The sequence below is a fragment of the Bubalus kerabau genome, chromosome 8 (assembly GCF_029407905.1).
Source record: "Bubalus kerabau isolate K-KA32 ecotype Philippines breed swamp buffalo chromosome 8, PCC_UOA_SB_1v2, whole genome shotgun sequence".
Lineage (NCBI taxonomy): Eukaryota > Metazoa > Chordata > Mammalia > Artiodactyla > Bovidae > Bubalus > Bubalus kerabau.
In genome coordinates this window covers 15,354,661-15,382,485 of record NC_073631.1, presented here as the reverse complement: position 1 = coordinate 15,382,485, position 27,825 = coordinate 15,354,661, and the positions used below count along the sequence as shown (strand labels likewise).

The 27,825-nt window shown below is 41.2% G+C and overlaps 1 protein-coding gene across 7 annotated transcripts in view; it reads right to left on the bottom strand.

Annotated features, from left to right (window-relative positions):
* Positions 1-27,825, bottom strand: part of PPP1R9A (protein phosphatase 1 regulatory subunit 9A) — a 339,158-nt gene that overhangs the window by 6,715 nt on the left and 304,618 nt on the right. For 5 of the 7 annotated variants that reach the window (XM_055589752.1, XM_055589751.1, XM_055589755.1 and 2 more), the window contains 6 exons: positions 18,701-18,788; positions 18,519-18,602; positions 5,041-5,239; positions 2,917-3,036; positions 2,083-2,106; positions 816-998 (listed from right to left, as the gene is read on the bottom strand). In XM_055589752.1, the coding sequence (XP_055445727.1) occupies positions 816-998; positions 2,083-2,106; positions 2,917-3,036; positions 5,041-5,239; positions 18,519-18,602; positions 18,701-18,788 (698 nt within the window). The remainder of the gene's footprint in view (positions 1-815; positions 999-2,082; positions 2,107-2,916; positions 3,037-5,040; positions 5,240-18,518; positions 18,603-18,700; positions 18,789-27,825) is intronic. The other 2 variants (XM_055589754.1, XM_055589757.1) reach the window with 1 other exon arrangement.

The window sequence follows — 27,825 nt, the reverse complement described above, 5'->3', positions numbered from 1 at the left end:
AGGAAGCCTGATCATAAGGAGGAGCTTGCTCCATAAGCCTGGAATTCAGAATAAGGGGAGCTGGTTACATATTTTCAATGTTTCACGACCTTCAGAATCAACAGCAGGATGCATCCGTCTCCCCAGCAGGGACAGGCCTGTCAATGGCCTTCATATTCACAGGCTATTGACTGAGCTCTAACCTTTTCAAGACCGTCAAGAGATACTCGGCTGCCATCAGCCCAGCAGGGCGCCTGGGTGGGGGTGGTGGGCTGGCTGTGAGCTCCTTTTGCCCTTTTCCACAGGGTAAGTGCCACCTCAGACTCTAAAGGAGATAGGCAGGACAGGTGAAAATGAGAGCGTGATGGCCGGGGAAGGGGGGACATGGCCTGCTGCAGCGGGAGGACGAAGTTCTGGGGAGAACACAGTCCTGGTTTGGAGTGGTACGCAGGGAACAGTGAGGGTGGAGGAGAAAGGACTTCAAAAGGGGAGATCCACGGATCTGGATTTTAACTTTAATGTCATGGGAGAGTCCACATTGGCCATTATTAAAACTCACACTACAGAGGAAGTAAGCAGAGTCAATACATGGACCATGTGGTGTTTGGCAGAAGCAATGGATGAACCTCTAGCATTCCTGCTTAGCAGTCTATTGTTTAATTCAGAACCCAGCAATTTTCCAAAACCTCCTTTACCACTGGGAAATGATTCAATGTCCTCTCTGCTGACCGTGGATGAGAAGTACCTCTCAGATATGCAGAAGGCTCTTATCTAATGGAAACATTTCAGGTGCTATGAGTAATACAGATTATACTTGGTAACATACAGTTCTTTACCTTAAGTTTATTTCCATCCAATTGCAGGAGTTGCTCTCCAGTGATGTTTTGGGCACTGAATTCAGAGACATACTGCTCCAGATTTAGGCTCATTAGCCAGTGAGAAACCTGCTGCACGCTCCATTCATGAACGGCCCGATTCGGATACTGACTGTGTTTGGGAGACTGTCCGTCATCAAGGATCTGAGGTAGGAATGTTATGCAGGGTTGTTAAAGGACTGAGAAGCTGTAGCTCAGTAGGAATGTGATGCTATGAAAAGCCAGTTCTTGCCTACTAGAGCCACACCTGCTTTTAAGCCCTAGAGTAAATGGATGGGTCTAGCTGTGTGTGACACGCACAGTGATCACCTCTACAGTTTCCTTAGGTATTTGGAAATTTAAAAATTCCCCCAAACAAAGCAGCATTTTAATGTAGGAAGTTAATAACTGAAAAATACATTTAATATCACAAGTTTTTACATTAAACCACTTTGGAAAGCTTATCAGATGCAGAAAACAAGTACGTCATTTATCTCTGTATGTAATGAACTGCTCCGCATTGGTCCTCTGCTAAGACATTAGAGATACGTAAAGATACATTTTAAAATACTGAGGTATATATTTTACTTAGAAGGGGAGCAGTAAGCCCTCAAGCATTCTTAGTAGGGGAGATTTCACAGCCATTATTTCATTTGAGCAGCAAGCAAACCTGTAAGGAAGGTGAGATAGGTAATTTATAAATTATCAAATTACTTTTAATAAATGAGGCAAGTGAAGCTCAGAGAGTCTACAGACCTGTCCAAGATTATGCAGCTAGCAAGTGGCAGAGCTCAGTACCTAGTAGTTTATTCTAAATCTCTGGCTCTGTCCAACACAGGAGAACACTATGAAGAGTGCAAAGGCAGCTTGGTTTTAAGACCCACTAGGCTGAGAGGAGATGACGATGGTGATAAATCTGGGAGGACAGATGGGAGCACCTTAGTGACCATGCAGGGAACACAGGAGGAAATGGGGAAGCTGAGATGAGGGCAAAGGGGTGAAACGCAATGGTCTGTGTCAGGCTAATGGTGGTGGGAGACACACCAAGGGGCTCTGGAGGTGGAGATCCTTTTGAATGTCTTTTCCACTAAGATTGAGACAAGGGCAGAGAGTGAAACTATTTAACATGAGGAAACCCACTGCAGGGGAACACTTCCTGTCTAGTTTGATTTTAAATCATTACAAAGAAAGAAAAGAAGCTTCAGATGCTACCCCATAAGCCACCACACACAGCCCACTGAGAGCTCACCTCGTCATCTATCATATCCAGGCTCTGAGTGAGAGAGCAACAAAGGAATCAAAAAGAGAAGTGTTATAGGAAGCACGCATATGCAGTACACATTTTCCATACAATTAAAATCATGCCAGGTCTGAAGAATACGGACAGAAAAATTAAAGAGGAATAAAAGTTTTACAAAGCAAAAATCATGTTAGAAAGAAGTAACTAGGAACAGATATTTCGGGTGAATCTATCTTTACTTATCGCGCTTCTCTCCCCGACCCCAGCCCGCTTCTAGTACTGGTATTTCTTTCTTCCCCTTATCTCTCGGGGCACTGAGTCACATGAATTACCAGTGTAACTTTCTGCCTCTCCTGTACACAGTCATCTCCCGAGAAGTCATCACAGTACCCACTTGACCCTGACTTCTAAGTAAAGGTCTTCCCTACTGGTCCCTCCTGATCAGAATCACACCTCTCTCCTCTCCCCCGTGGTGATCCTCAAGCAGGGGCCACGCCTGACTTGGAGGGACCACCGGGGGTGGTGGAGAAGCTGAACGAGGGGAAGGGTGGGCTGTGCAGTGCTCAGCAACCCAGCCACACCCCTCTGTGGAGGGCCATCCCATTTACATGCAAGAAAGGCCGAGGAGTTCCCTGGACAGCTTAAAGGGGCTCAGAGACAGAACGTGGCTTCCATGTTGAGGCAGACAGCGGGCGAAATCACAAGGCTTTTACATCAAATATGAAACCATAGTTCTGATGACTGATCTGCAAAATCTGCCTGAAAACGTTTTTGTCTGCGACAGTTTAAGGGTCACGTGCACGATCTGAGAAGGCAGCTCAGCCGCCCGTGCCATGCACATACCTCATCGGATGAGAGCACCAAGGACTGAGAGAGTCCGGGCGTTTTGGGCTCTGCTCCCAGGCCGCTCAGGTCTGCTGAACTGGTGCTGCTAGGACTGAAATCGTCATTGAAGGTAAAATTCTGAAAAAGTAAATAAAGCTCAGTGTTAAATGAGCATGGTGAGTGAGCCAGAGAGAAGCCTGCTTACAAGCTTTAGAGAGGTTCTTTTTAGTCCTCTTAGAAGAGATGCAGATTTGGTTGGGTGGCCTTCACCCGGCAGTGGTTGAGAACTCTAGCCTTCTGTGCTGCACACAGAATTCTGGGCTCTTTCTCTATCACATGAAAGGCCAGGCATTTTAGAGAAATGAGTCTTCAATCTCTCTTCAAGGGTACAGCATTCATTATCCTCTACAACTGCTCAGAGGAGTCATGTTAATAAGCCTATCTTCTTTGGCCCTAATTGTGACGAGTAACAGTGTAAGTAAAAATACAAGATGGTGTGGCGAGCCTGAGTTATTAGGAACAGATGGCAATCCAAATTAGAAAGGTAACTTGAGCACCCCCTGGGAAGGACTGCTTGCCGCTGGCCGTGAAAACACCGTGAGAAGTGGCAGATCCTCTCCTGGATGTAACCTTCAGGATGAGGAGTTCTGGGGGGGTCACAATCTGACATCACACTAGTAGTTACACGCTAAAATACAGCTCTCGCACAGCGCCAGGAGTACCAACGAGGCTGGAGCAGCCAGACACACGGTTCCAAACAATCACCTGGGGTTGGAGGAGGTCGGGTGTGTCAGAACTTTATGAAAACTTCCCCAAAACTTTATGAAAATGTTCAGTGGATGCTACAGTCAAATAAACTCACAATGACTACATAGTTGCATTTGTGAAAACATTTTAAACCAAATTCTTGAGAGTCTCTCCAATGCAAGATAAGGCTGGAATTAGTCAAACAACATTCAGACTTCTCAGATCCAAGACTGAAAATGTTTCGAGACCAATGTGGTCTGCTGTTGGCAAACCTTCTTTTGCTAATAATTCTAGAAGCATTGCCTTTCCTGGAATTCTAAGCACCTGACCAACACCATCTCGTTTCTTATTCCACTTCCTTAGGAACTGGACTGTTACAGCTTCCCATTAGGCTCCCTTGCCTTGGGTTTAGTTGGTCGTCAAGAATAAAAACCATGGCAGAGGCTAGAGAATTCAGTACCAAACTCCGAAGGTTTGCTAAAACTTCAGAAAAGGAGATGAAGTCAGAGTACAAGGAGCTAAGCTAGTAAAACATTTAAGCATGAGAGCATTTAACAGCACATTACCATTTGATACTGTCAATGGAGATACGACCTCACACTCTGTCAAAACGTTATGAGCTGTTGACCTCAAGAAAAGAGTTAAATTCAAGGAACATTAATCACAGGTTACTGTTTGAGAAAGAAAAGTGAACACAGATAAAAGGAGACCAAGCCACACACGAAAGTTAGTCACCACATGTGTTTCAATAAGCTGTTAGGTAAGGTTTGCAGCGTCATGCTGGAAATAACCATCATGCATTTAAAGACAAATAAGCATATAATTCCCCATTCTGCTAAAGTTAAAAAACTCTGGTGATAGAATGATCACAGTTTATCAACACGGAAGTTTGATTTAAAAGAAGAAATAAGTTAGGGTGCTATGTCAGCATTGATTTGTTTGAAAGGGTTTCATTTAGATATATTGAACACATATTCGGTCTCAAATTTATTTGTTTTCCAGTAAATCTTGAAGAGCACAGCAAAAATAGTTTTGTACTGTAATTTAAAGTGGAATACTTGGTAAACAGATTTATCATACTGTTCCAGGATTCAAATGTATCTTTCCCAGCATGGCTTAACTGTCAAACTGAGATTAAATAGCAATATGTGAAAAGACAGGCAAATCAAAGATTAACGTACAATCTAGAACGGAATAGTGTTAAAGAAGGTGGTGGTTAAATAAGGCTTTCTTTCTCCCCAACACAAAAATACCATGCATTGTTTATTGCAGGGTTATCACAGTGGTTTCTCAAATCCAGAGCATACACACAAGTTGAGAATGCTTTCCAAAGCCTGAAGAGGAGGAAGGATTGGGGTTTTCTTGTTTGCTTTTTAAAATCCACGTGTTTTCTACCTTAGACCCCTTTTTATCTGAAATTAGAGCTTCAGGAGAAGGCTGAGGGGGGCTTGCAGATGAAGGCAGATTTCTGAAGGAATAGGATCCTTTTCGGCTTTCATTAAACCACGAGAAAGGCAGGCCAGTTGAGCGTGTGGAGGCCTGAGCAGTGGAGGATGGTGTTGGTTTCCAGGTTTCCAGCCTGCATCTGAAGATCCTGGGTTATGAAAAGAGGAGGTGTGTTAGACAGAGGAAAAGGGCAGATGGAAAACTTACTGAACTGAATTTTTAAGGGACTCTGAATACAGTTTGAAGTAATAGTTTGAGAAATTGTTCTACACAACAGAGTACAAATTTTGCACTTTTGACTAGAACATTAATCTTTTTTTGCACCTAAATGGATGTTATAACAATGATAAGTATTTTGGTATCACCACTGCCATGATGACTTTTTTGAAATGGGAATAAATGTGTGTGGATAAATTAGCATCAGAGAGGGGCACGGTCTTTTAGGAACTGCTCTGAGTGAATGATCACAGTGTCCCCTTTATTCGGCTCACACAGCAGTGCCTCATTGCTGGTGACAGGAGCTCAAAAGCAGCATTTCACCCTGGCCTCCTCGGAACACGAGTTCCCAAGAGCCTGAGCCTTTAGAAAATGAGATATTTCATAACTGAAAATTTCTGGGCTCATGGTACTTTAAGCAGAATACACACCTTACTGGTTTTTATCGTGATCTTAGTGCCTTATCATAGGAGGAGCACCAGACTAGAGGTCCTAAACCCTGCTTGGATGTCCAGGGTCTTTCACTTCCTGTGTACATGACCTTGGGCCTTCTTTGCCTCTATTTCCTCATCCATAAAAGGTAGATATTTTATGTATCTTATATGTGCTTAAGAATTAAGTTAGATATGTGTGAAAGTGCTTTGAAAACTGTAAATGTAGAAAGGTCTGTGCTTAATGTTTAACATTTTAAGGACTCAAAGGCATTTGAAAAACAGTCTGAAAACAGACTTTGTTTTCTTAATGCAAGCACCTGCATATTTATATTTATCTTTTGGTTAAAAAAATCATCAAGACCTAAGGCAGGAATGGGCAGGAGTTTCTGTGCATTTTGGAAGAATGCACCCTCAGTAAGTTCAAGTGGTAACTGATATAATATTTATTATTTGTTAGCTGTTAATGTCAAGGCTATGGTTTTTCCAGTGGTCATGTATGGATGGGAGAGTTGGACTGTGAAGAAAGCTGAGCGCTGAAGAATTGATGCTTTTGAACTGTGGTGTTGGAGAAGACTCTTGCGAGCCCCTTGGACTGCAAGGAGATCCAACCAGTCCATCCTAAAGGAGACCAGTCCTGGGTGTTCATTGGAAGGACTGATGCTGAGGCTGAAACTCCAATACTTTGGCCACCTCATGCTAAGAGTTGACTCATTGGAAAAGACCCTGATGCTGGGAGGGACTGGGGGCAGGAAGAGAAGGGGACAACGGAGGATGAGATGGCTGGATGGCATCACCAACTTGATGGACATGAGTTTGGGTGAACACCGGGAGTTGATGATGGACAGGGAGGCCTGGCGTGCTGCGATTCATGGGGTCACAAAGAGTCGGACGTGACTGAGAGACTGAACTGAACTGAACTGAATGTCATGACAACAAAGAGATTCCCTTTCAATTAAAAATGCCTCAACAGCATGGCTTATGGGCATCTTACATCCCAGAGGTATACTGAATCTCAACCTCACATTTCATTTCACATTATTTTGAAAAATTACACATTTAAAATTTACACAGATGATACAGCTCCTAACAATTTCTGCTCATTTCTAAAGTATATTGTGAGAATCAAATGGGACAACTATTATAAAAGCATCCTGAAAAACTGTAAAGCAATATACAAATGTAAAGGGGTTATGAGAACAATAACTAAAGAGAATGCAGAGGTCAGTAAAGTTTTAGCAGTGCTGAAACCACAGGTTGGATGAGTAAAAGTATTCATCACACTAAAAGAGTACAGAAGATATGATTTTAATTCTGTATTTATTTTTTAAAAAACCAAAGGGGTCTGCAAGGATAATAGATAACGACCAACCAGAAATATGCCAACCTTCAACTTTATCCTAAAGTTTAATGTAAAAAAAATTATATTCTTAAATCCATTTACTATTAAAAAATGGGGGGTGGGGCGGGGTTACAATAACTGAACTTAGGAAAGCATACTAGCAGAGGCAGACTGGTCTTCTGTGAGTGAGTGAAGTCACTCAGTTGTGTCCGACTCTTTGCGACCCATGGACTGTAGCCTACTAGGCTCCTCTGTCCATGGAATTTCCCAGGCAAGAATACAGGAGTGGGTTGCCATTTCCTTCTCCAGGAGATCTTCCCGACCTGGGGAGTGAAGTCGGGTCTCCCGCATTGTAGGCAGATGCTTTACCGTCTGCGCCACCAGGGAAGTGCACTTTTTATTCCTGGATCATGGACCAGGGCAGTGGTCCCCAAGTAAGTCTGATAAGTAAGCATCACCTGGGGAAGCTATATGAACACAAATTCTTGGGTACCTGGACTTACCAAGCTAGAATTTGGGGGAGACGGAGGTAGGAAGTCACTGCACTGGTTTCCCATGCCCTAATTTCCTCTTTCCAGGGTAACACAATGAGAACCAGTTGTCATTCTATATGTGGTCGACATTATATGTGAGGAATTTAAAAAATATGAATCTGTAAGGTTATATAGGAGAAGGACAGCTTCCCCCCTTCTCTTCTCTAAGAGAGGGAGAGAGATCTTATCCCCTTAATGTAAACAAGTTCATCTTGAGAAGGATCTTGGGTTCTTATGCTTTGGAAAGTGATCTATGTCAGAGGAAGGTAAGACTCATGTCTCTAGCTTTACAGCCCCTAGAACATCTCCATGGGGTTGGGTCTCAAAGCCCCTCTCCCTGTCCCCACTCCTGGAAAATGTAATCACATACCTCTGGGGAGGTAAATCTCTCTGCAGGTAAATCTATCTAGTTAGTCATAATTTAACTTCTCCGGGTTATCTTTTAGCTCAGTCCCACATTCCAGTAAAAATGCTCAGAAAGCTCTAACTGTGCTTTAAAACATAAAAATATTTTTTATGCTTTAAAGATTTTTTATATTTTATATAAAATATCTTTTATATGCTTTAAAACACAAAAATATTTTCTCTGTAGTCTCATACTCTTATAATTGGGGATATATGAGATAACCTGGACCTGATGTTTATTTTTCTCTGGTTATAAATTTCTGAACCAGTTAATCAAAGTAACATGGGAATTTTTTTTAAAAGTTCCATCTGTAATTCAAATAAGGTATGGTAGTACTTAAATATATGGATACTGTTTTCAAGTTTATAAATAGGCCACTATGAACGACAGCATGAGTATCCTGTCCTATGCCCAAGTGAACTGCTTTTGTAACAATGCTTTTAAAACAACCACCACTACAACTTTTAATAGATAGGAAGTAGGAATATTATTGCCTGACTGTTTTCATTCTAAGACCCATGAGGACGACTTTTGGTAGCTCAAATCCTAGCCAGGTATGTTTTAAGACCATACCTCACTAAACCCTTTCATAAAATTCTGTCAGGAAAATACTCAAGACAAATCATTCCATGTGGACTTGAACATCCAGCACCAAAGATGGGTCTGAAGGCCATGATGTGAGAATGATGAAGTCATGGAAGTTCAGCCCTGGATGACTTCCAGAGGCTTTCTGCTCTAGCTTTCTACACCAAGATAATCGATAATACAGAGGAACAGTCACATAGAAAGCAACAAAAGCCCAATTCTAAGGAGACAGCAACTGTCCTCACAGCTGCAAACCACCAGCTCCTGGGGTACTTTGAAAACTGTGTTCCAGTTCTCCAGGAGGTCTGGTTGTGCCTCTGCTGAGGCTGTATCCTGTCCCCCTCATTTCTTTGTGTATCCTTGACTCTAAAGCTCTCTGGGCTGATGGAACCTCTGTGTGGTTCCTATGTCCTTCAAAAATAGAACAGTGGTGTGCTTCCATTTGCTTGGAACTAGAGTATAGAATGTGCATTTAAGAAATAAAATTCTCCACTACTTTAAAATTATAGACCTATCAGCTTACCACCTTTTCTGAAACAAATGCCAATCTCCTTTTGGATAAACTCAACTCTTGGGTCTACAAAAGGAGCAGAGAGGGTTTGGTAATGGTTATTCTATGATTACTTACTCTTACAGACTGTTTCTCTTTGTGGAGAAATCTGTTAAGAATAACATAAAATTCTTCCTTCCTTAACTTTTTAGAGTTTGAGGGCAGATTATGGTCCAGGAGGCATAAACTCTATCTAGATCCTTAATAATCCCCTTGAAAAATCATGATTGGTAGAAATGAATAATTAATAGATCTGAAAATAACTTTTGGAGGATCAACACAGGTATGTGTTCTATGCTTATTTTTCTTTTATAGTTTATACACTAATGGTTCACTATCACTTTTGGAAAAAGTAGATTCATAAATTACTGTTACATCCCTGTTGGAAACTCTCACTTTCTTTTTCCTTTTTTTTTTTTTTTTCTGGTGGCACGGCATATGGGATGTTAGTTCCCTGACCAGAGATTGAACCTGTGTCCCCTGCCATGGAAGCACTGAGTCTTAACCACTGGACCACCAAGGAAGTCCCCCTGATTGCTTTATTCGTAGGAACTGGGAGAAAGCATGGCTTCAAATTAAGTCTCCATAATCCTGAAATGTCATTTTTGGGGGGTGTTATAGGGGAAGTAACTGTCTCCTGGCCTGTAAATGGTTTACAATTAGCAACTCTATAAAACAATTAACTAATTTGTACACATCTTGAAACCAGTTTATCCTGGTGCTAGCACCCCAAAATTAAGTTGCTCAGGTAAACATTCCTTGGTGAATTTTTTCAGTTTAACTTTGAATAAAAGGTGTATAAAATACTCAGACTATAACTGGAGTCATCAAAATATAATGAGGCGTCCAGGAACTGCCAGAACAGAGAAAGTATAAACAGAATATAGAACTCAAGCAGGTAGTAAAGGAGATTAAGTGAAGAAAGTTAGGTGCAATCAGAGGAAGGGTTGCAGACCTCCATTTACTCAAATCAGATGAAGTAGTTCTGTAAGGCTCTAACATTCACCAAGGAGACTGGAGTTGTAAAGCCAGCCTCTTCTGAAGGCGACCGAGAGACCTGAACAGGTAACAGCTGTAACAAGAGGGTGTCCACCTGCAGCCAGGCCAATAACACTGAATACATCCTGCTTCTAGATTCTGAGTTATAGTCTAAATATCTGGTCAACAGTCAACAGCCCATCTGAGATGGTCACTATAGACTGCTTAACCTTGACTGATGATGGGGTTTAGGAAATGCTACCCCAAAATATGGCACCTAGGCATATCTAGTATTTTGAATATTTTAAACTGAAGGAATTTGAGAAATGGCAGGTGCAGGAAGAGCTCTCTGACCTCCCACATCTCCCCTGAACCAGGTCATAAGACCCTGGGGTAAGAGGTGCCCTCCTACATCCAGAGGAGAGGAGTAGGCATCTCCACGGGTACCAAGAGGGATCTGAGCAAATGAATGAACAGGACTTGCTGAGTTTCCTCAGCTTACTGCTCTTCGCTCATACCTTTTAGTCCTATCACATTTCCCCAAAACTTTCTACACTTCATCAAATCTACTATAAAAATTCTTCTTGCTTAACTCCTTCTCTGGGTCTTCATTTCCTTATGGAGGCTCCTGTGTCTCATAAAAATAACATTAAATACATTTGTATGCCTTTCCCTTAACTGTCTTCTGTCAGTTTAATTTACAGGGCTTCAGCTGGAGAACCTAGGAGTATTGAGGGAAAAATATATTTTTCTCATTTTAGATGGAGATGAGTCTTTCCCATACTGGGAAGATATAAAATGAAACAGCAAGATGACAATGTAAATAAAATCTATATTATAAAAATAAAAATGTTAGCTCTGGAGTAATACATATATTGCTGAGTATCTACAAAAATTTGCATTAGAAATCTGTGAAACTTGTCTGTTGAGTCTATTTTAATATATTTAACTGATTTCAGATTTAACTAGTTAAGTTAAATAACTACACTGGTAAGAGTATTGGGACCTTCAGAGTCACTATAGCTATTTTAATTTATTAGATTTTGAAGTTTTTTAAGTATGAAAAGTACTAACTTCTTAGGAATGTTAGTGTGTCAGGTTTCAGGCACAGAGAATTACTTGAAAGGAAAACGAAATAGATTAAATTTATAAATGCACCTAAAACAGGACAATTTTGGGGCAATGAGTCTGCTCTCCTGAGGCTAAGCTAATATTGTTCAAAGGTCTTCACGAAAGTGACTGCCTTTATTTCACATAAGATTTTATTAGATGTATACACAAAATGAGATTTGTAAGCTGAGCTGAAACTCAAAAAAAAGGTCGGTTGTAAAACTGGGAGACTTTATTAATTACTTTAAATTTATAACACAAATTTAAGGACAAAGCTACCTTTGGGCATTGAAAACATCCAGTGAAAGGGAGAGCGCCTAGGAGCCCATGGCCAAGGTTAAGCTCTCCGCCGGTGCTTTCCTGAGTGTCTGCCACCATTGCTCATGGATCCTAACGGCTTGCAAACATGTGCTCAAAACTTTCCAAGCTCAAAGGCTCAAATTATTCTGCCAATTTCTGATCGCCATCCTCCACTGGCATTTATAACTACATTTTTGTTTATAAACATTTTTTTTAGGGAAAAATTTGGCTCCTCTCCGGACCAGGTTTAGGCAGATTTAGGTTTTCCTCTCTGTGCTTCATCTTGCTCTTAGCTCTTCTGAAAGGGTGTGTTTCCTCCCCCACTCAGTAGCAGAGGCTCTGCCCTTGCTCCGCAACAAGGCAGAACTGCCCTCCACGTACTTGTCTCTCAGTATAATCTCAAAACTCACTTTAGTGCTATGATTTATCTTTGAGAGAAATGGCATCTATGAAGAGTGGTCTGAACTACAATCCACACAGTCCAAGTATTATTCAAGATATTACTAAAGTCACCCCTGCATAAAAGAGACTGTAAGCAAAATATGTAGAGATTATTTTTATATCCCTGCAATAAAAATTACCTTAAGTAGTAATAATGATGATAGCCATTTATATTTAGTAAGGACTTAAAATGTGGTTAAATGCAATCCCAATCCCTCTAATGACCTGAAGAGGTAAGTGTGTAAGAAAACTGAGGCACAGAGAGGTTATGTGACTTGCTCAGGAGGACAAGTGACAGAGAGAGCTGGGATGTGAACTCAGGTTCTTAACCACTCTGACATTATGATCTTGGCTTTTACTGGTGGCCACTGTCATTTACTATGAAGCACTCCTGAAGATGTTCTATCTTAAGTACCAATCTTACTTTTTATTTTATTTTGTTTTTCCCTATCCAATTTACTTTGAAAATGAATTATATTGTTGTATCATAAAATAATATTTGGAACAAAGAGGAGTACATATAGATAAAAAAGGTAAACAAGCAAATGAATACTTGCTAATTTTTAGAACAACAAAATAATGAGTTAGAAATCAAGAGTATGTTTTTCATAAAATCATATAGATCAACACTATCCAATAGAAATATAATATGAATCATATATGTAAATTAAAATTTTCTAGTTAGCCACATGGAAAAAAAGTAAAATTAATTCGTTTTATTTTTATCTCAAATATTCAAATATTATTTCAACATGCAGTCAGTATTATAAAAATATCAAGATATTTCATATTTTTTTTTCCCATACTAAGTCTTTAAAATCGAGCATACATCTCAGTATTTACAAGCTACACTTCAAGTGCTCAACAGCCACACCTGACTAGAGGTTACCGTGTTGGATGATGCAGACAGAGATGGATGGGGAGTCACAGACTATATAGTTTTAGTTGATCTCACTTGTTTTTTAGTGAGGAATTCAGAGACTTACCTGTGGCAAAGTCAGGATGAATACTGGAGTCCAGCTCTGCATCTTCTCCACTATTCAGACTTTAAAGGAGAAAGCAGACTCACTTCCACAGAGGAGCACTGTCTCCCTCCCTTGTCATCTTCCCACCTGCCACCATCTAGCCTTGTTCTGAGACACACGTCTGCTCAAAGGGCTTTCCATTCAGTGACTGAGCCAGGAGCGTTTCCGGAATGGGCACTCCACTGATACCACAGGCACCTTACTCTAAGAAGAGCACTTTATCTTACTCTGGTGTATACTTTAAGGGACGAACAAGCACTGACAATTGTTTCCTGCTTTGATCATCTGCTGTATAACCTGGTTAAATCAGAAAGTTGAGAGCATGTATTTGAAAAGGATAGAACCAAATCACATTTCTCTGCATTTTTCTCCTTATTTTGTCTTCTCCTTATTTCAAACTCATCTATTTGTTTCATGTTGGTCATGTATTTGAATCATTTTGTCTCCACAAGGAACAATGTAAGCTCTCTACTCTTTCAGTTTTCAGTTCAGTTCAGTCGCTCAGTTGTGTCCGACTCTTTGCCACCCCGTGGACTGCAGCATGCCAGGCTTCCCTGTCTATCACCAACTCCCGGAGTTCACTCAATCTCATGTCCATCAAGTCAGTGTTGCCATCCAGCCATCTCATCCTCTGTCGTCCCCTTCTCCTCCTGCCTTCAGTCTTTCCCAGCATCAGGGTCTTTTCAAATGAGTCAGTTCTTTGCATCAGGTGGCCAAAGTATTGGAGTTTCAGCTTCAACATCAGTCCTTCCAATGTATATTCAGGATTGATTTCCTTTAGGATGGACTGCTTGGGTTTCCTTGCTGTCCAGGGGACTCTCAAGAGTCTCCTCCAACACCACAGTTCAAAAGCAACAATACTTCAGTGCTCAGCTTTCTTTATAGGCCAGCTCTCACATTCATACATGACTACTGGAAAAACCAAAGCTTTGACTAGATGGACCTTTGTTGGCAAAATAATGTCTCTGCTTTTTAATATGCTGTCTAGGTTGGTCATAACTTTTCTTCCAAGGAGCAAGCATCTTTTAATTTCATGGCTGCAGTCACCATCTGCAGTGATTTTGGAGCCTGAAAAAATAAAGTTTGACACTGTTTCCATTGTTTCCCCATCTATTTGCCATGAAGTGATGGGACCAGATGCCATGATCTTAGTTTTCTGAATGTTGAGTTTTAAGCCAACATTTTCACTCTCCTCTTTCACTTTTATCCAGAGGCTCTTTAGTTCCTCTTTGTTTTCTGCCATAAGGGTGATGCCATCTGCATATCTGAGGTTATTGATATTTCTCTGCATATCCCGGCAATCTTGATTCCAGCTTGTGCTTCTTCCAGCCCAGCGTTTCTCATGATCTACTCTGCATGTAAGTTAAATAAGCAGGGTGACAATATACAGCCTTGACGTACTCCTTTCCCAGTTTGGAACCAGTCTGTTGTTCCATGTCCCATTCTAACTGTTGCTTCTTGACCTGCATACAGATTTCTTAGGAGGCAGGTCAGGTGGTCTGGTATTCCTATCTCTTTCAGAATTGTCCACAGTTTGTTGTGATCCACACGGTCAAAGGCTTTGGCATAGTCAGTAAAGCTGAAGCAGATGTTTTTCTGGAACTCTTTTGCTTTTTCCATGATCCAGTGGATATCGGCAATTTGATCACTGGTTCCTCTGCCTTTTCTAAATCCAACTTGAACATCTGGAAGTTCACCATTCACATACTGTTGAAGCCTGTCTTGGAGAATTTTGAGCATTACTTTGCTAGCGTGTGAGATGAGTGCAGTTGTGTGGCAGTTTGAGCATTCTTTGGCATTGCCTTTCTTTGGGATTGCAACGAAAACTGACCTTTTCCAGTCCTGTAGCCACTGCTGAGTTTTCCAAATTTGTGGGCACATTGACTGTGGCACTTTCACAGCATCATCTTTCAGGATTTGGAATAGCTCAACTGGAATTCCATCACCTCCACTAGCTTTGTTTGTAGTGATGCTTCCTAAGGCCCACTTGACTTCACATTCCAGGATGTCTGGCTCTAGGTCAGTGATCACACCATTGTGATTATCTGGGTTGTGAAGATCATTTTCATATAGTTCTTCTGTGTATTCTTGCCACCTCTTCTTAATATCTTCTGCTTCTGTTAGGTCCATACCATTTCTGTCATTTATTGTGCCCATCTTTGCATGAAATGTACCCTTAGTATCTCCAATTTTCTTGAAGAGATCTCTAGTCTTTCCCATTCTATTACTTTCCTCTATTTCTTTGCACTGACCACTGAGGAAGGTTTTGATGTGAGATGGTGGATAGAAGGACGTGTGCTCATCTTCTCCTGTGAGAACTCCAAAACTACAACTCGCTGCTAAACAACCGTCGACTGGAGAATGTTGGATCCCACCAAAAAAAGATACTCCACATCCAAGGGCAAAGGAGAAGCCCCAGCAAGATGGCAGGAGGGGCAAAATCACGTTCAGAATCAAACCCCTTACCCACCAGAGATGCTCAGAGGGCTGAAACAAATCTGTGTGCACCAGGACCCCGAGACCCCACAGAGACTGAGCCAGAACTGTGTTTGAGTGTTTCCTGCAAAGGTATGGGTCAGCAGTGGCCTGTTGCAGGGGCAGGGGCTCTGGGTGCAGAGCATAAGCCCTCTGGGTATGGCATAATCCCTCTTGGAGGAGGTCGCCATTAACCCCACCACAGAGCCACCAAACTTACCCAGGACTGAGTTAACAGACTCTTGGAGGACACCAACAGAACCTTGTGTGTACCAGGACCCAGGAGAAAGGAGCAGTGACCCCGCAAGAGACTGACCCAGACTTGTGCGTGTGTCCAGGAGTCTCCGGCGGAGGCGTGGGTTGATGATGTCTTGCTGCAGGGCTGGGGGCACTGAGTGCACAGTGCGTGCGTGGGACCTTCTGAAGGAGGTCACCCTTATCTTCATTACCTCCACCATAGTCTGGCCTCAGGTCAAATACAGGGAGGGAACACTCTCAGGGTATCACTAATTGACTGACCTCATCCAATTTTTATCATCTTATAAGAAATGGATGAAAAGCCTAAGAGATAACATTACTAACTCAGTTTGTGAATCATTTTTGAGAAAACGTCACAGGACTGATGAGTTTACTCCTAGTTCTTCTAACCGCTGGGAAGACCAGTGGGACCCTGCAGCACTGGGGCTTGTCGCCCACCTATCTTCAGGGACCCTGTGAAGCCAGCTCAACTGCAGCATGCTGGACAGTAACTGTGCCTCCTGGAATAGGTTTTCTAAGGTTCTGGCCCAATTATTCGTTTACATAGGAGAACGGAGGCTATCGTTAGATTTGATTACTGTTAACCAATCACTGGGATAGCTCAAAAATTTTACTTTTGGGAACAGGAAAAGCCCCTCTTCTTTCCTGTCTTATTATTACAATTACATGAGGTTATTTCAGTCCTGTCAACATTCTACTGTAATTACAAATAATTATGAAACTATGATTCTAATTGAAAACTATTTTATAACATTGTACATGTGAATTGTTTGTGACTGCTGATGCAGAGAGATACAAGAATTGATGTTTTAAAATATAGCTGACTAGGTAGCCTGGGTGGCTGCTGGTTTAAAAGCTGGTATTAACTGTGGTTAAGCATTGTGCTGATGACCACCCACTGCGGGCTATGGGTGGTTTTGCCTAGAGTAAGATGAGCACTTGCCAAGAGAATCAAGACCTGCTTGATTTTCACCTGCAATTTAAACAAGGACATGAGAACTCTCCGGCTACTATAATGAAATTCAGTCAAACCCTGTCTCCCCCCTGCTGGGTGTCTGTGCTTGATGCACCCCATCGAGGGCGGTGCTCCCAAGGGGAGAGGTGGTGGCTGCCCCAAGAGCCCAGGGACCACAGGGAACACAGCGTCCTTTCTGAAGGCTCCCAGGGTCTCTCCCGTAGTGTATTTGGGCGTCTCTCTCTCCCTTAAATGGTGTCGCCGTTTGTTGTTTTTGCCCCTGAGCATACTTGATACTCTTCTATTCTTAATTCTAAGGCACTCACTAAATTTCTCATTTCAAAATCATGCAAAATTAAAAATTGCTTTTGAGTTGCATTATGGCCTAATTTCCCCCTGAGATTCCTGTCCTCAACATCAACAGAGCTTTCTTGCCATTCTCCGTTGGACAGCACAGAGGAAACCCAGAATAACAAAAATAAATTTTGGAATTCTCTCTTCCCATCCTTTACCCTCTCCCCCATTCTCCTGTAATCATGGGGAGAAGGTACAATTTCTCACCAAGTTGCCAGAAAAGAGAAAAAGAGAGAAAAAAGGCTTGGACAACCTATAAAATGGATAAATGGTCTGCAAATAATTTTGTGTTCCTTTATTCTTAGCATTTTGTCTGTTTCTTCCTTAGTCTGTACTTTTGGGATGATTCCCTAAATTCATAAAGCAATATAAACATCATTAGATGCTTAAGGAAGTGCATATGACATTCAATGTAAAAAAGACATCTAGACAGGAGGCCAAGCTCCAGCTACCTGACATTAATTGCCTGTTGCATAATTCTGGGCAAATCAATTAAATTCTATGACGGCGAAGTCTTTTATCAATAAAGTGTAGTATTATTATCTCCCCTCCCAATCTTATTTTAAGAATCAAATGAAATGATAAATATAAAACTTCTCTGTAACTCACAAATAATAATAATAGTGAATTTCTATTTTTATTTTTGAATGCCTTCTATGTGCAAGGTGGCAGTTTAAAAGCTAAATGAGTTGAAAACTTATTTAACCCTTACACTTATGTTATGAGGTAGCTACTCTTATTATCCTCATTTCACAGAAGAGAAAACAAAGGTACAGAGGCTACATAACCTGTCCAAGATTTTCAAGGTAGTTAACTGGGAGAGTGCTGATTTAAATTCAGGCAGCTGGACTTGAGACAGAGCACGCATCTGTGCCTTAATGTCTTCCTATACAAAGCCAAGTTTACAATTATGCAATCTCAGAATAAAATTGGGAAAGCTTGACAATATATTATACAAAGCTCATTTCTCTATAGGACAGTTTTTATCTAATAGTAAGCATAGTTGATGGCATTGGCAAAAATCAATTTAACAGCTGAGTCCAGAGACAGTGGTCTTTCTTATATGCAGGTGGACAGAAACAGTCTTGAAAGCAACAAGGTACTTAAATGCAAAATCACCCTTTCAGACTTAAAAAGAGAATATATAAGCATTGTGGGTAGCCAGGCAAAAAAGCTGAAATATGTCTGACATGTCACATAGGTATATTTATGCTGTATTTAGATAAGCATTTACTAAAACTGTTCATGTGACCATAATTCTGCAATTAAACTAATGGACCAAGTGTAGGTCCAAGTGTAGGCTATAACTACAGTAAGAAATACAAACTGTGGAACTTTTCTTTCATCTCACCTCTAGGAACATCACATCAGCACAAAGATACTGACCACTGACTTTGGTTAACAATGGCAGGGAGTCAGAAAGTTCAGATGCACAGACACACCTGTGTTCTTAATCACCCACCCATACCTGCTACCTGGAGAAAGCCTACTGGCTTCTTTCTCTTTCTCTTTCCATTTCTTCCCCTTGTTGGAATTCTTCCGCAAAGGTGCCCTGTAATGACAGCACACAGTCAGAAAGGGGAATGGAGCATTTTCTCCTTTAACCCTTCTCTTAAAGAGGGTTTGCTTTCCACCTCGTGAAGCGCTTACCCCAGGTTCACGAACTTCCGCTTGATTTTTCCTCCTCGCACCACCAATGAACTGGATGCCCTTAGTGACTTGGGACCTTTGGCACCATCTGGGATATACACATATGTGAAAAAGGGTTATTATCATGTTTTCTATTACTATCATTTTTAAAAAGCTATTGTCAAAAGTCACTGCATCTCTGTAGCTAAGGGGTTTGCCTCAATTCCTAACTGTAAAAGAAAATAACAGATGCCTTTTATAAGGAAACAGGATACAGCTATGTTGAGGAACACTCAGTTAAACCAGGAGAGGGCCTGTTATACAGAAGCCCAATTCTAAAATCAAAAGAATTTTAGTTTCAAATAAAGTGGAATGAAAAAATAAGCAAGAATAAATACTGTCAAATCACCCTTTACATTCAAAGCAGGGACCAAATGACTTTCTTTTGTTCATTCTCTGGCTCCAACTCTGCTTCAAATGTCTGGGCTGGGTCCTCCACGCCTTTCTTGCTTTGGGTTTTTCAACGCCTTCTGACAGGAACCCAGCCACTTCCCCTCTATGTCCCAAGTCCAGTGAAGAATGTCACCCCTGAGAGTCTGGGAGATTCAGGGAGAAAGTGAGAGTCAAAGCTTCCCCTTCTGGTCTGCCCCTTGCTAATGGCTCGCGGCCAGCACTGGGACAGAGGAGACAGACATGGGGGAGGCGGCTCAAGCAGGAGCTCAGCTATAAAACATTTACAACTTTGCAAGGTCTGTTTTAGAAGTTGGCTCGGAGCACAGCTTGGCTGGCCTCCCTTGATGTGGAAGACTCCAAAACCTCCTCAGTGTTTGGAGCTGAATGATCCTTACTTCTCTTGAGTCATGCTGGCATTCGAAAGCGCAGCAGCTGCTGAGGGGTGGGGACACCTGAGATGATGCCAGAAACCGATCAGAAGAGAGACTCTGCCAAGGGAATTCAATGTCAGCTGCAGGAACAAGATCTCACTAGTGGCACTTATTCTACTTTGGACAAGGTAGAAACTGCTGTGGCTCTACCTGGAACTATACAGCAATGGATGCTATTTGGCATTATATTTCAGCACATCCAGTTATCTGAGATCATTAACAAAGGGCGTCTTAACTTTGATGCATATTTGTGTATAAAAACTGCTTTTTCTCAATTGTCTGTGGGTGTCTGTCTATCTTTTTAAAATTAAAAAGAAAATCCAGAAACTTTGTGGCATGGAATATAGTACTCCTAATAAAATATTCAGTTAATCTTCTGGGTTAATTTTGCTTATGCTTTTCGTCTATTTCAAGAGAAATTTCTAAATACACATAACTTACAAACAGTTCTCATTTAGAAGTTTCTTTTCGAAGTTTTGAAGACGCACAGGATGTTGAAAAACATTCTAAGGATTTTTAGCAATGAGCTTTTCATAGTTTTAATGATACTCTGATTACAATAATCAATAATTTTGAAATGTACATAATGAAATAGAAAAGTCAGAAATATGTCCACATCAAAATCCACTTCTAGCCTCAAATATTTATTATGACTATTTGCATCATTACTCTTTGGGTAACTGAATTAAACAGCCACAGATGTGACATTTTCACCTAAATAAAATCTACAGACATAGCACAAACTTATTGTAAGGTGATTTTGCAAATGGACATTAAAAAAGCAGGACTGTAGTTTTCCTAACAGAAGTCAAAGAAAAGAAAATACTATATTCTTCCAAATCAATTCTAGAGTAACTCTTATGGCTAGGACTGTGTGAAGTTAAAAGGAGACTGATTTATTATTTTTGGAAACAAAGGTGGCTGGGAGATGTTTCAATGAGTGGTGTGAGGACCAGATGAGACAATGTACATGGCAACACTCTATAACCTATTAGCGCGGCAATTATTTGGACATCTTGGGATTAAAAGCCTGATTCTGCCCATCACAGAGCCTGCTGCCAGGCAACCTTACATCATTATCTCATACATTTGCCAAAGTGTGTTCCAAGGCACACTTAAATGAATGCTTTCAAAAGGCTGAAGAGGCAAGATTAAGTAATAAAGCACTTCTCCAGTTTAAATCAATCAAACCCATCTTTAATGTACATTAGAACTTCTAGTCCATATAAAAACCAACACTGGATTGGTATGACTTCAGGAAAAGAAAAAGAATTTTGACAGTTTTGTCTGTTTGCTTATTTAGCTGTATCTGAACTTTCCACTAGGCTTTTTGAAATCTCTCCATTACCACCTTCATGAGCAATCAGAGGTCCAAGTCTTCACACTGGATGCCATAGCTTTAAGCTTTGGCAAGTGGGTCTTTATTTTCAAAGGTAATAACTGATCTCCTGAGCTAATACTAAACCATTGTTGGGGCTGTATTCTTCTTATTCTCACTGCAACAAGACGCCTGACTACCTCTTCTTTTATTATGTTGTTGCTCAGCTGCTCAGTTGTGTTCAACTCTTTGTGACCCCATGGACTGCAGCAGACCAGGCTTCCCTGTCTTTCACCATCTCCCACAGTTTGCTCAAACTCATGTCCATTGAGTCGATGATGCCATCTAACAATCTCATCCTCTGTAACCCTCTTTTCCTGCCCTCGATCTTTCCCAGCATCAAGGACTCCCAAGTCTACCTCCCAGCCCTGACTTCTCTCTTGAGCTCAAGTCCTCTTCTACTAGAAGTGAGTTAATCATCTTTCCCCCGTAAAGTTTCTGATTTCCTTATTTCTATTAACGACAGGGACCATGCTTTCTGAGGCCAGAAGCCCTGTGATCAGTTTCAACCTCCTCACTCTTTTCCCCTAGTCAGCTTACTCTCAATGGTTCTCATATCATTCTTTCTTTTCCCTAAATGGAAAGGAAATTCTCCTTTCCCTAAATGGAGTTAGACATTTATCATATATCCAGTTGTAATGGGAGTCTTTCTGTCCTAGTTTCCACTGAGGTCCCACAATTTAAAAAAATGGTGACTTGCGAATGCGGTATTGCTACAATTTAGAAAATGCCCTACTTCAATTACATGTTCAATAATAGCAGAGATTCAGACTAAGGATTGCAATCAACCACAGCTATTAACTTAATCATTACCTCTCTGGTACCTTGGTAGACCAAAAGTAACGGTTCAGTTCAGTTCAGTTGCTCAGTCGCATCCGACTCTTTGCAACACCATGAATCGCAGCACACCAGGCCTCCCTGTCCATCACCAACTCCCAGAGTTCACTCAGACTCACGTCCATCGAGTAGGTGATGCCATCCAGCCATCTCATCCTCTGTCATCCCCTTCTCCTCCTGCCCCCAATTCCCTCCCAGCATCAGAGTCTTTTCCAGTGAGTCAACACTTTGCATGAGGTTGCCAAAGTACTGGAGTTTCAGCTTTAGCATCAGTCCTTCCAGTGAACACCCAGGACTGATCTCCTTTAGAAGGGACTAGCTGGATCTCCTTGCAGTCCAAGGGACTCTCAAGAGACTTCTCCAACACCGCAGTTCAAAAGCATCAATTCTTCGGCACTCAGCTTTCTTCACAGTCCAACTCTCACATCCATACATGACCACTGGAAAAACCATAGCCTTGACTAGACGGACCTTTGTTGGCAAAGTAATGTCTCTGCTTTTGAATATGCTATCTAGGTTGGTCATAACTTTCCTTCCAAGGAGAAAGTGTCTTTTAATTTCATGGCTGCAATCACCATCTGCAATGATTTTGGAGCCCAAAATAAAGTCTGACACTGTTTCCACTGTTTCCCCATCTATTTCCCATGAAGTGATGGGACCAGATGCCATGATCTTAGTTCTCTGAATGTTGAGCTTTAAACCACTTTTTCACTCTCCTCTTTCACTTTCATCATGAGGCTTTTTAGTTCTTCTTCACTTCTGCCATAAGGGTGGTGTCATCTGCATATCTGAGGTTATTGATATTTCTCCCGGCAATCTTGATTCCAGCTTGTGCTTCTTCCAGCCCAGCGTTTCTCATGATGTACTCTGCATATAAGTTAAATAAGCAGGGTGACAATATACAGCCTTTGCTGCTGCTGCTGCTGCTAAGTCGCTTCAGTTGTGTCCGACTCTGTGCGACTCCATAGACGGCAGCCTACCAGTCTCCGTTGTCCCTGGGATTCGCCAGGCAAGAGTACTGGAGTGGGTTGCCATTGCCTTCTCCATATACAGCCTTGATGTACTCCTTTTCCTATATGGAACCAGTCTGTTGTTCCATATCCTGTTCTAACTGTTGCTTCCTGACCTGCATATAGGTTTCTCAAGAGGCAGGTCAGGTGGTCTGGTATTCCCATCTCTTTCAGAATTTTCCACAGTTTATTGTGATCCACACAGTCAAAGGCTTTGGCATAGTCAATAAAGCAGAAATAGATGTTTTTCTGGAACTCTCTTGTTTTTTCCATGATCCAGTGGATGTTGGCAATTTGATCTCTGATTCCTCTGCCTTTTCTAAAACCAGCTTGAACATCTGGAAGTTCACGGTTCACGTATTGCTGAAGCCTGGCTTGGAGAATTTTGAGCATTACTCTACTAGCGTGTGAGATGAGTGCAATTGTGCGGTAGTTTGACCATTCTTCGGCATTGCCTTTCTTTGGGATTGGAATGAAAACTGACCTTTTCCAGTCATGTGGCCACTGCTGAGTTTTCCAAATTTGCTGGCATATTGAGTGCAGCACTTTCACAGCATCATCTTTCAGGATTTGAAATAGCTCAACTGGAATTCCATCACCTCCACTAGCTTTGTTCGTAGTGATGCTTTCTAAGGCCCACTTGACTTCACATTCCAGGATGTCTGGCTCTAGGTGAGTGATCACATCATCGTGATTATTTTGGTCGTGGAGCTCTTTTTTGTACAGTTCTTCTGTGTATTCTTGCCACCTCTTCTTAATATCTTCTGCTTCTGTTAGGTCCATACCATTTCTGTCTTTTATTGAGCCCATCTTTGCATGAAATGTTCCCTTGGTATCTAATTGTCTTGATGAGATCTGTAGTCTGTCCCATTCTGTTGGTTTCCTCTATTTCTTTGCATTGATCGCTGAGGAAGGCTTCCTTATCTCTCCTTGCTATTCTTTGGAACTCTGCATTCAGATGCTTGTATCTTTCCTTTTCTCCTTTGCTTTTCACGTCTCTTCAGCCATTTTGCTTTTCTGCATTTGTTTTCCATGGGGATGGTCTTGATCCCTGTCTCCTGTACAATGTCACGAACCTCCATCCATAGTTCATCAGGCACTCTGTCTATCAGATCTAGTCCCTTAAATCTATTTCTCACTTCCACTGTATAATCATAAGGGATATGATTTAGGTCATACCTGAATGGTCCAGTGGTTTTCCCTACTTTGTTCTATTTAAGTCTGAATTTGGCAATAAGGAGTTCATGATCTGAGCCACAGTCAGCTCCTGGTCTTGTTTTTGCTGACTGTATAGAGCTTCTCCATCTTTGTTGCAAAGAATATAATCAATCTGATTTTGGTGTTGACCATCTGGTGATGTCCATGTGTAGAGTCTTCTCTTGTGTTGTTGGAAGAGGGTGTTTGCTATGACCAGTGCATTCTCTTAGCAAAACTCTATTAGCCTTTGCCTTGCTTCATTCCATATTCCAAGGCCAAATTTGCCTGTTACTCCAGGTGTTTCTTGACTTCCTACTTTGCATTCCAGTCCCCTATAATGAAAAGGACATCTTTTTTGGGTGTTAGTTCTAGAAGGTCTTGTAGGTCTTCATAGAACCGTTCAACTTCAGCTTCTTCTGAGTTACTGGTCGGGGCATAGACTTGGATTACTGTGATATTGAATGGTTTGCCTTGGAAACGAACAGAGATCATTCTGTCGTTTTTGAGATTGCATCCAACTACTGCATTTTGGACTCTTTTGTTGACCATGATGACTACTCCATTTCTTCTAAGGGATTCTGCCCACAGTAATAGATATAATGGTCATCTGAGTTAAATTCACCCATTCCAGTCCATTTTAGTTCACTGATTCCTAGAATGTCGACATTCACTCTTGCCATCTCCTGTTTGACCACTGCCAATTTGCCTTGATTCATGGACCTGACATTCCAGGTTCCTATGCAATATTGCTCTTTATAGCATCGGACCTTGCTTCTATCACCAGTCACATCCACAGCTGGGTGTTGTTTTTGCTTTGGCTCCATCCCTTCATTCCTTCTGGAGTTATTTCTCCACTGATCTCCAGTAGCATATTGGGTACCTACTGACCTGGGGAGTTCCTCTTTCAGTACCCTATCATTTTGCCTTTTCATACTGTTCATTGGGTTCTCAAAGCAAGAATACTGAAGTGGTTTGCCATTCCCTTTTCCAGTGAATCACAGTCTGTCAGACCTCTCTCCACCTGACCTGCCCGTCTTGGGTGGCCCTACACAGCATGGCTTAGTTTCACTGAGTTAGACAAGGCTGTGGTCCATGTGATCAGGTTGACTAGAGTTCTGTGATTATGGTTCAGTGTGTCTGCCCTCTGATGCCCTCTCGCAACACCTACCGTCTTACTTGGGTTAAAAGTAATGGTATATTACTTTAAAAATTCTAGAAAAATGGCAACTAATGAGTAAGACAATTTCAGAGTTTATCCAACAATGTTGAGTGGAAGGAAACATATGTCTAGGCTAGGAATCAGCAAGCTTTCTCTGTAAAAGGCCAGAGTGTAAATATTTTAGGTTGTGGGCCACTGACTCTGTCACAGCTACTCACTCTTCTACTGTAGTATGAAAACAGTATGGAACTGTATGAGTGTGGTTGTGTTCCGAAAAAACTTTATTTATAAAAACAGATGGAGGCTGGATTTGGTTTGATGACCTCAGTTCCAGAATACCTGTACTGATTATCTAGAGAGACATACTTATTAATTCATCCAAGAAACTTATGGATATAAACTACATTGCATACTTCTTACTAGGGACCACGAATGCAAAGATGAATACAATGAATGAGAAAACCCTATCTCACACTTGAAAACTAGATTAGACTTATTATACACAAAGTGACAGAAGTGGAAGTAACAGTGTGAAAATTTCTGTGAGGGTCAAAGAGAATAATTAACTCTACTTGGGAAAGGGGACAGGGTACAAAGGCTCCAGTAAAGGAGGTGAAATTTAAGATGAGCTTTGAAGGAGGTCCAGAATCTACTGGAGGGGCATGTTAGGTGTGAACTTAAACATGAAGTCCAGTTTGTACTTGTGAGTAGTAACCTAGTTCCTTTATTGAGATGCCAATGAGTTGTAAGAACCACACACACATAAACACATACACACGGGTAAATCAAGCTAATCACACTTCACCTCTGTTGAGTCCTGGTCTGAATAGTGGATTTGTCTCATATGGTAAAGAACTCAAGGATTTTACAGACTGCAAAGAGTCTTGACTGACAGGTTTCTTCGCTATCTTTTGAAGTGCATCAGAACACGAGAGTGGAAGGCAATCAAGTATGAGGTTATTGATGGTGATGCTTGTGGGGTGTCAGAGAGACAGGCTTTGTCACCTGTCCGAGGGAGACACAGAGAGAGAGGAGAGAGAGAAATAGAGATGGACTCTAGTCTACAAACTCCCTGTGGGAAAGAATGGAATATCATCATTGTATATTTGGCCATTGGCACAATGCTGGACACAGAGCAGGTGTTCAACTATTTGTTGAATAAATACATGGATGAATAGATTAATATTAGTGAACACGGAAGACAAGGGAGTTCTCCAAGGCCGGAAACCTTCATCCAGGGAAGGAAAGAATGTGAGGCACTACTTTCCTCCAGTCATAGCTAATACCTAATAACCGTTATCATACTAGTAACTGACTACTTATAAAGTTAATACTTTAGAAAAGTTAATTAATTGCTCCTTTCTAGTTGCTCAGAAGCATCACCAACCCAGGAATATAAAAATTGAGAAAGTTCAAGTATGTAATCTCTGGAGAAGAAACTACCACCCCTTTTTCTTGGTCCTGCTTACAGCAGCTATGAATTTAATCCCAAAGAAGAGGTAGTGGCAAGCAAAGGAGGTCTTTGGAGAAAAGAAGGAATTCTCACATTTTCATGCTAATTACTGCTAACCACATTCTGCTGAATATTCCTGCTAATAGTCTGTGAAGCACAGATCATACCCATGTAATACTTTCCCAAATTTGAGATGAAACACCTGCTTTTTAGAATGAAAAGAGAAAATAATCTAGACAAGATGTAGCCACTTTAAAAAAAATATTTGAGTGAGATTTCATATGTGAGTGACCCATTTTCTGACTACAATGTACTTCTTTCAGATAGCTAAGTTATACCTGAAAACTCAAACAGTGGAATACAAGGTATTAACCTCTTCCTCCGAAATAGGTCCCTCTGCTCTTTTGCCTTCTTACAAACAAAGTAAGGTCTATACACACTTTTTTTCTGAGGAGATGAGGGAGGCCTTGTTACAAGTACATTTCTATAAAAGTGCTATTACGATCTAACATTTAGGTTAATTAATAAGAGTTTCTGAAGCCTTCATTCTATTGAAAGTAAGCCAAACTCACAGGACAAGTCCTTCACCAACTTAATAAATTAGCAGGTTTGACATACTTTCTCTTGCTTCCACAAGGATCTTATACACCCTAAGTACTTAATTTTTACCTCAAAACTTCTAGAAGTCTTGTGCTTAGGACCAAACCTGTGGAAGATAATTCCACCAAATCAATAGGCTCAGGGAAGAAGAACAGGGAAAATACCAGGGGTAAAGCTATGATGCTTACTAAAAGTTACAAAACAAAGTGAGTCCCCACAATCAATTGTATTTCTATATTCAAGATGTATTCATGGAAAGATTGCAGCCTTTGATTTGGTAGAGATGTCTGTGCTTCAGTTGTGTCTGACTCTTTTCAACATTATGGATTATAGACCACTAAGCTCCTCTGTCCATGGAATTCTCCAGGCAAGAATACTGGAATGGGTTGCCATGCTCACTTCCAGGGGATCTTCCTGACCCAGGGATTGAACGTGCGTCTCCTGCATTACAGGTGGATTTTTTACCCATCATATTTAAAATGACTCTACATGTATAAGAGTTTCTTCTTCCATGTGATCTTAACTAGTTTTTAAGACTCTAGTTACATAAAATAAACGAAAATGAGCCTATTTTTTGTGCATCTTTGCATCATTTAACTTGTTTAAGCAAGAATTTATTACTTCTATT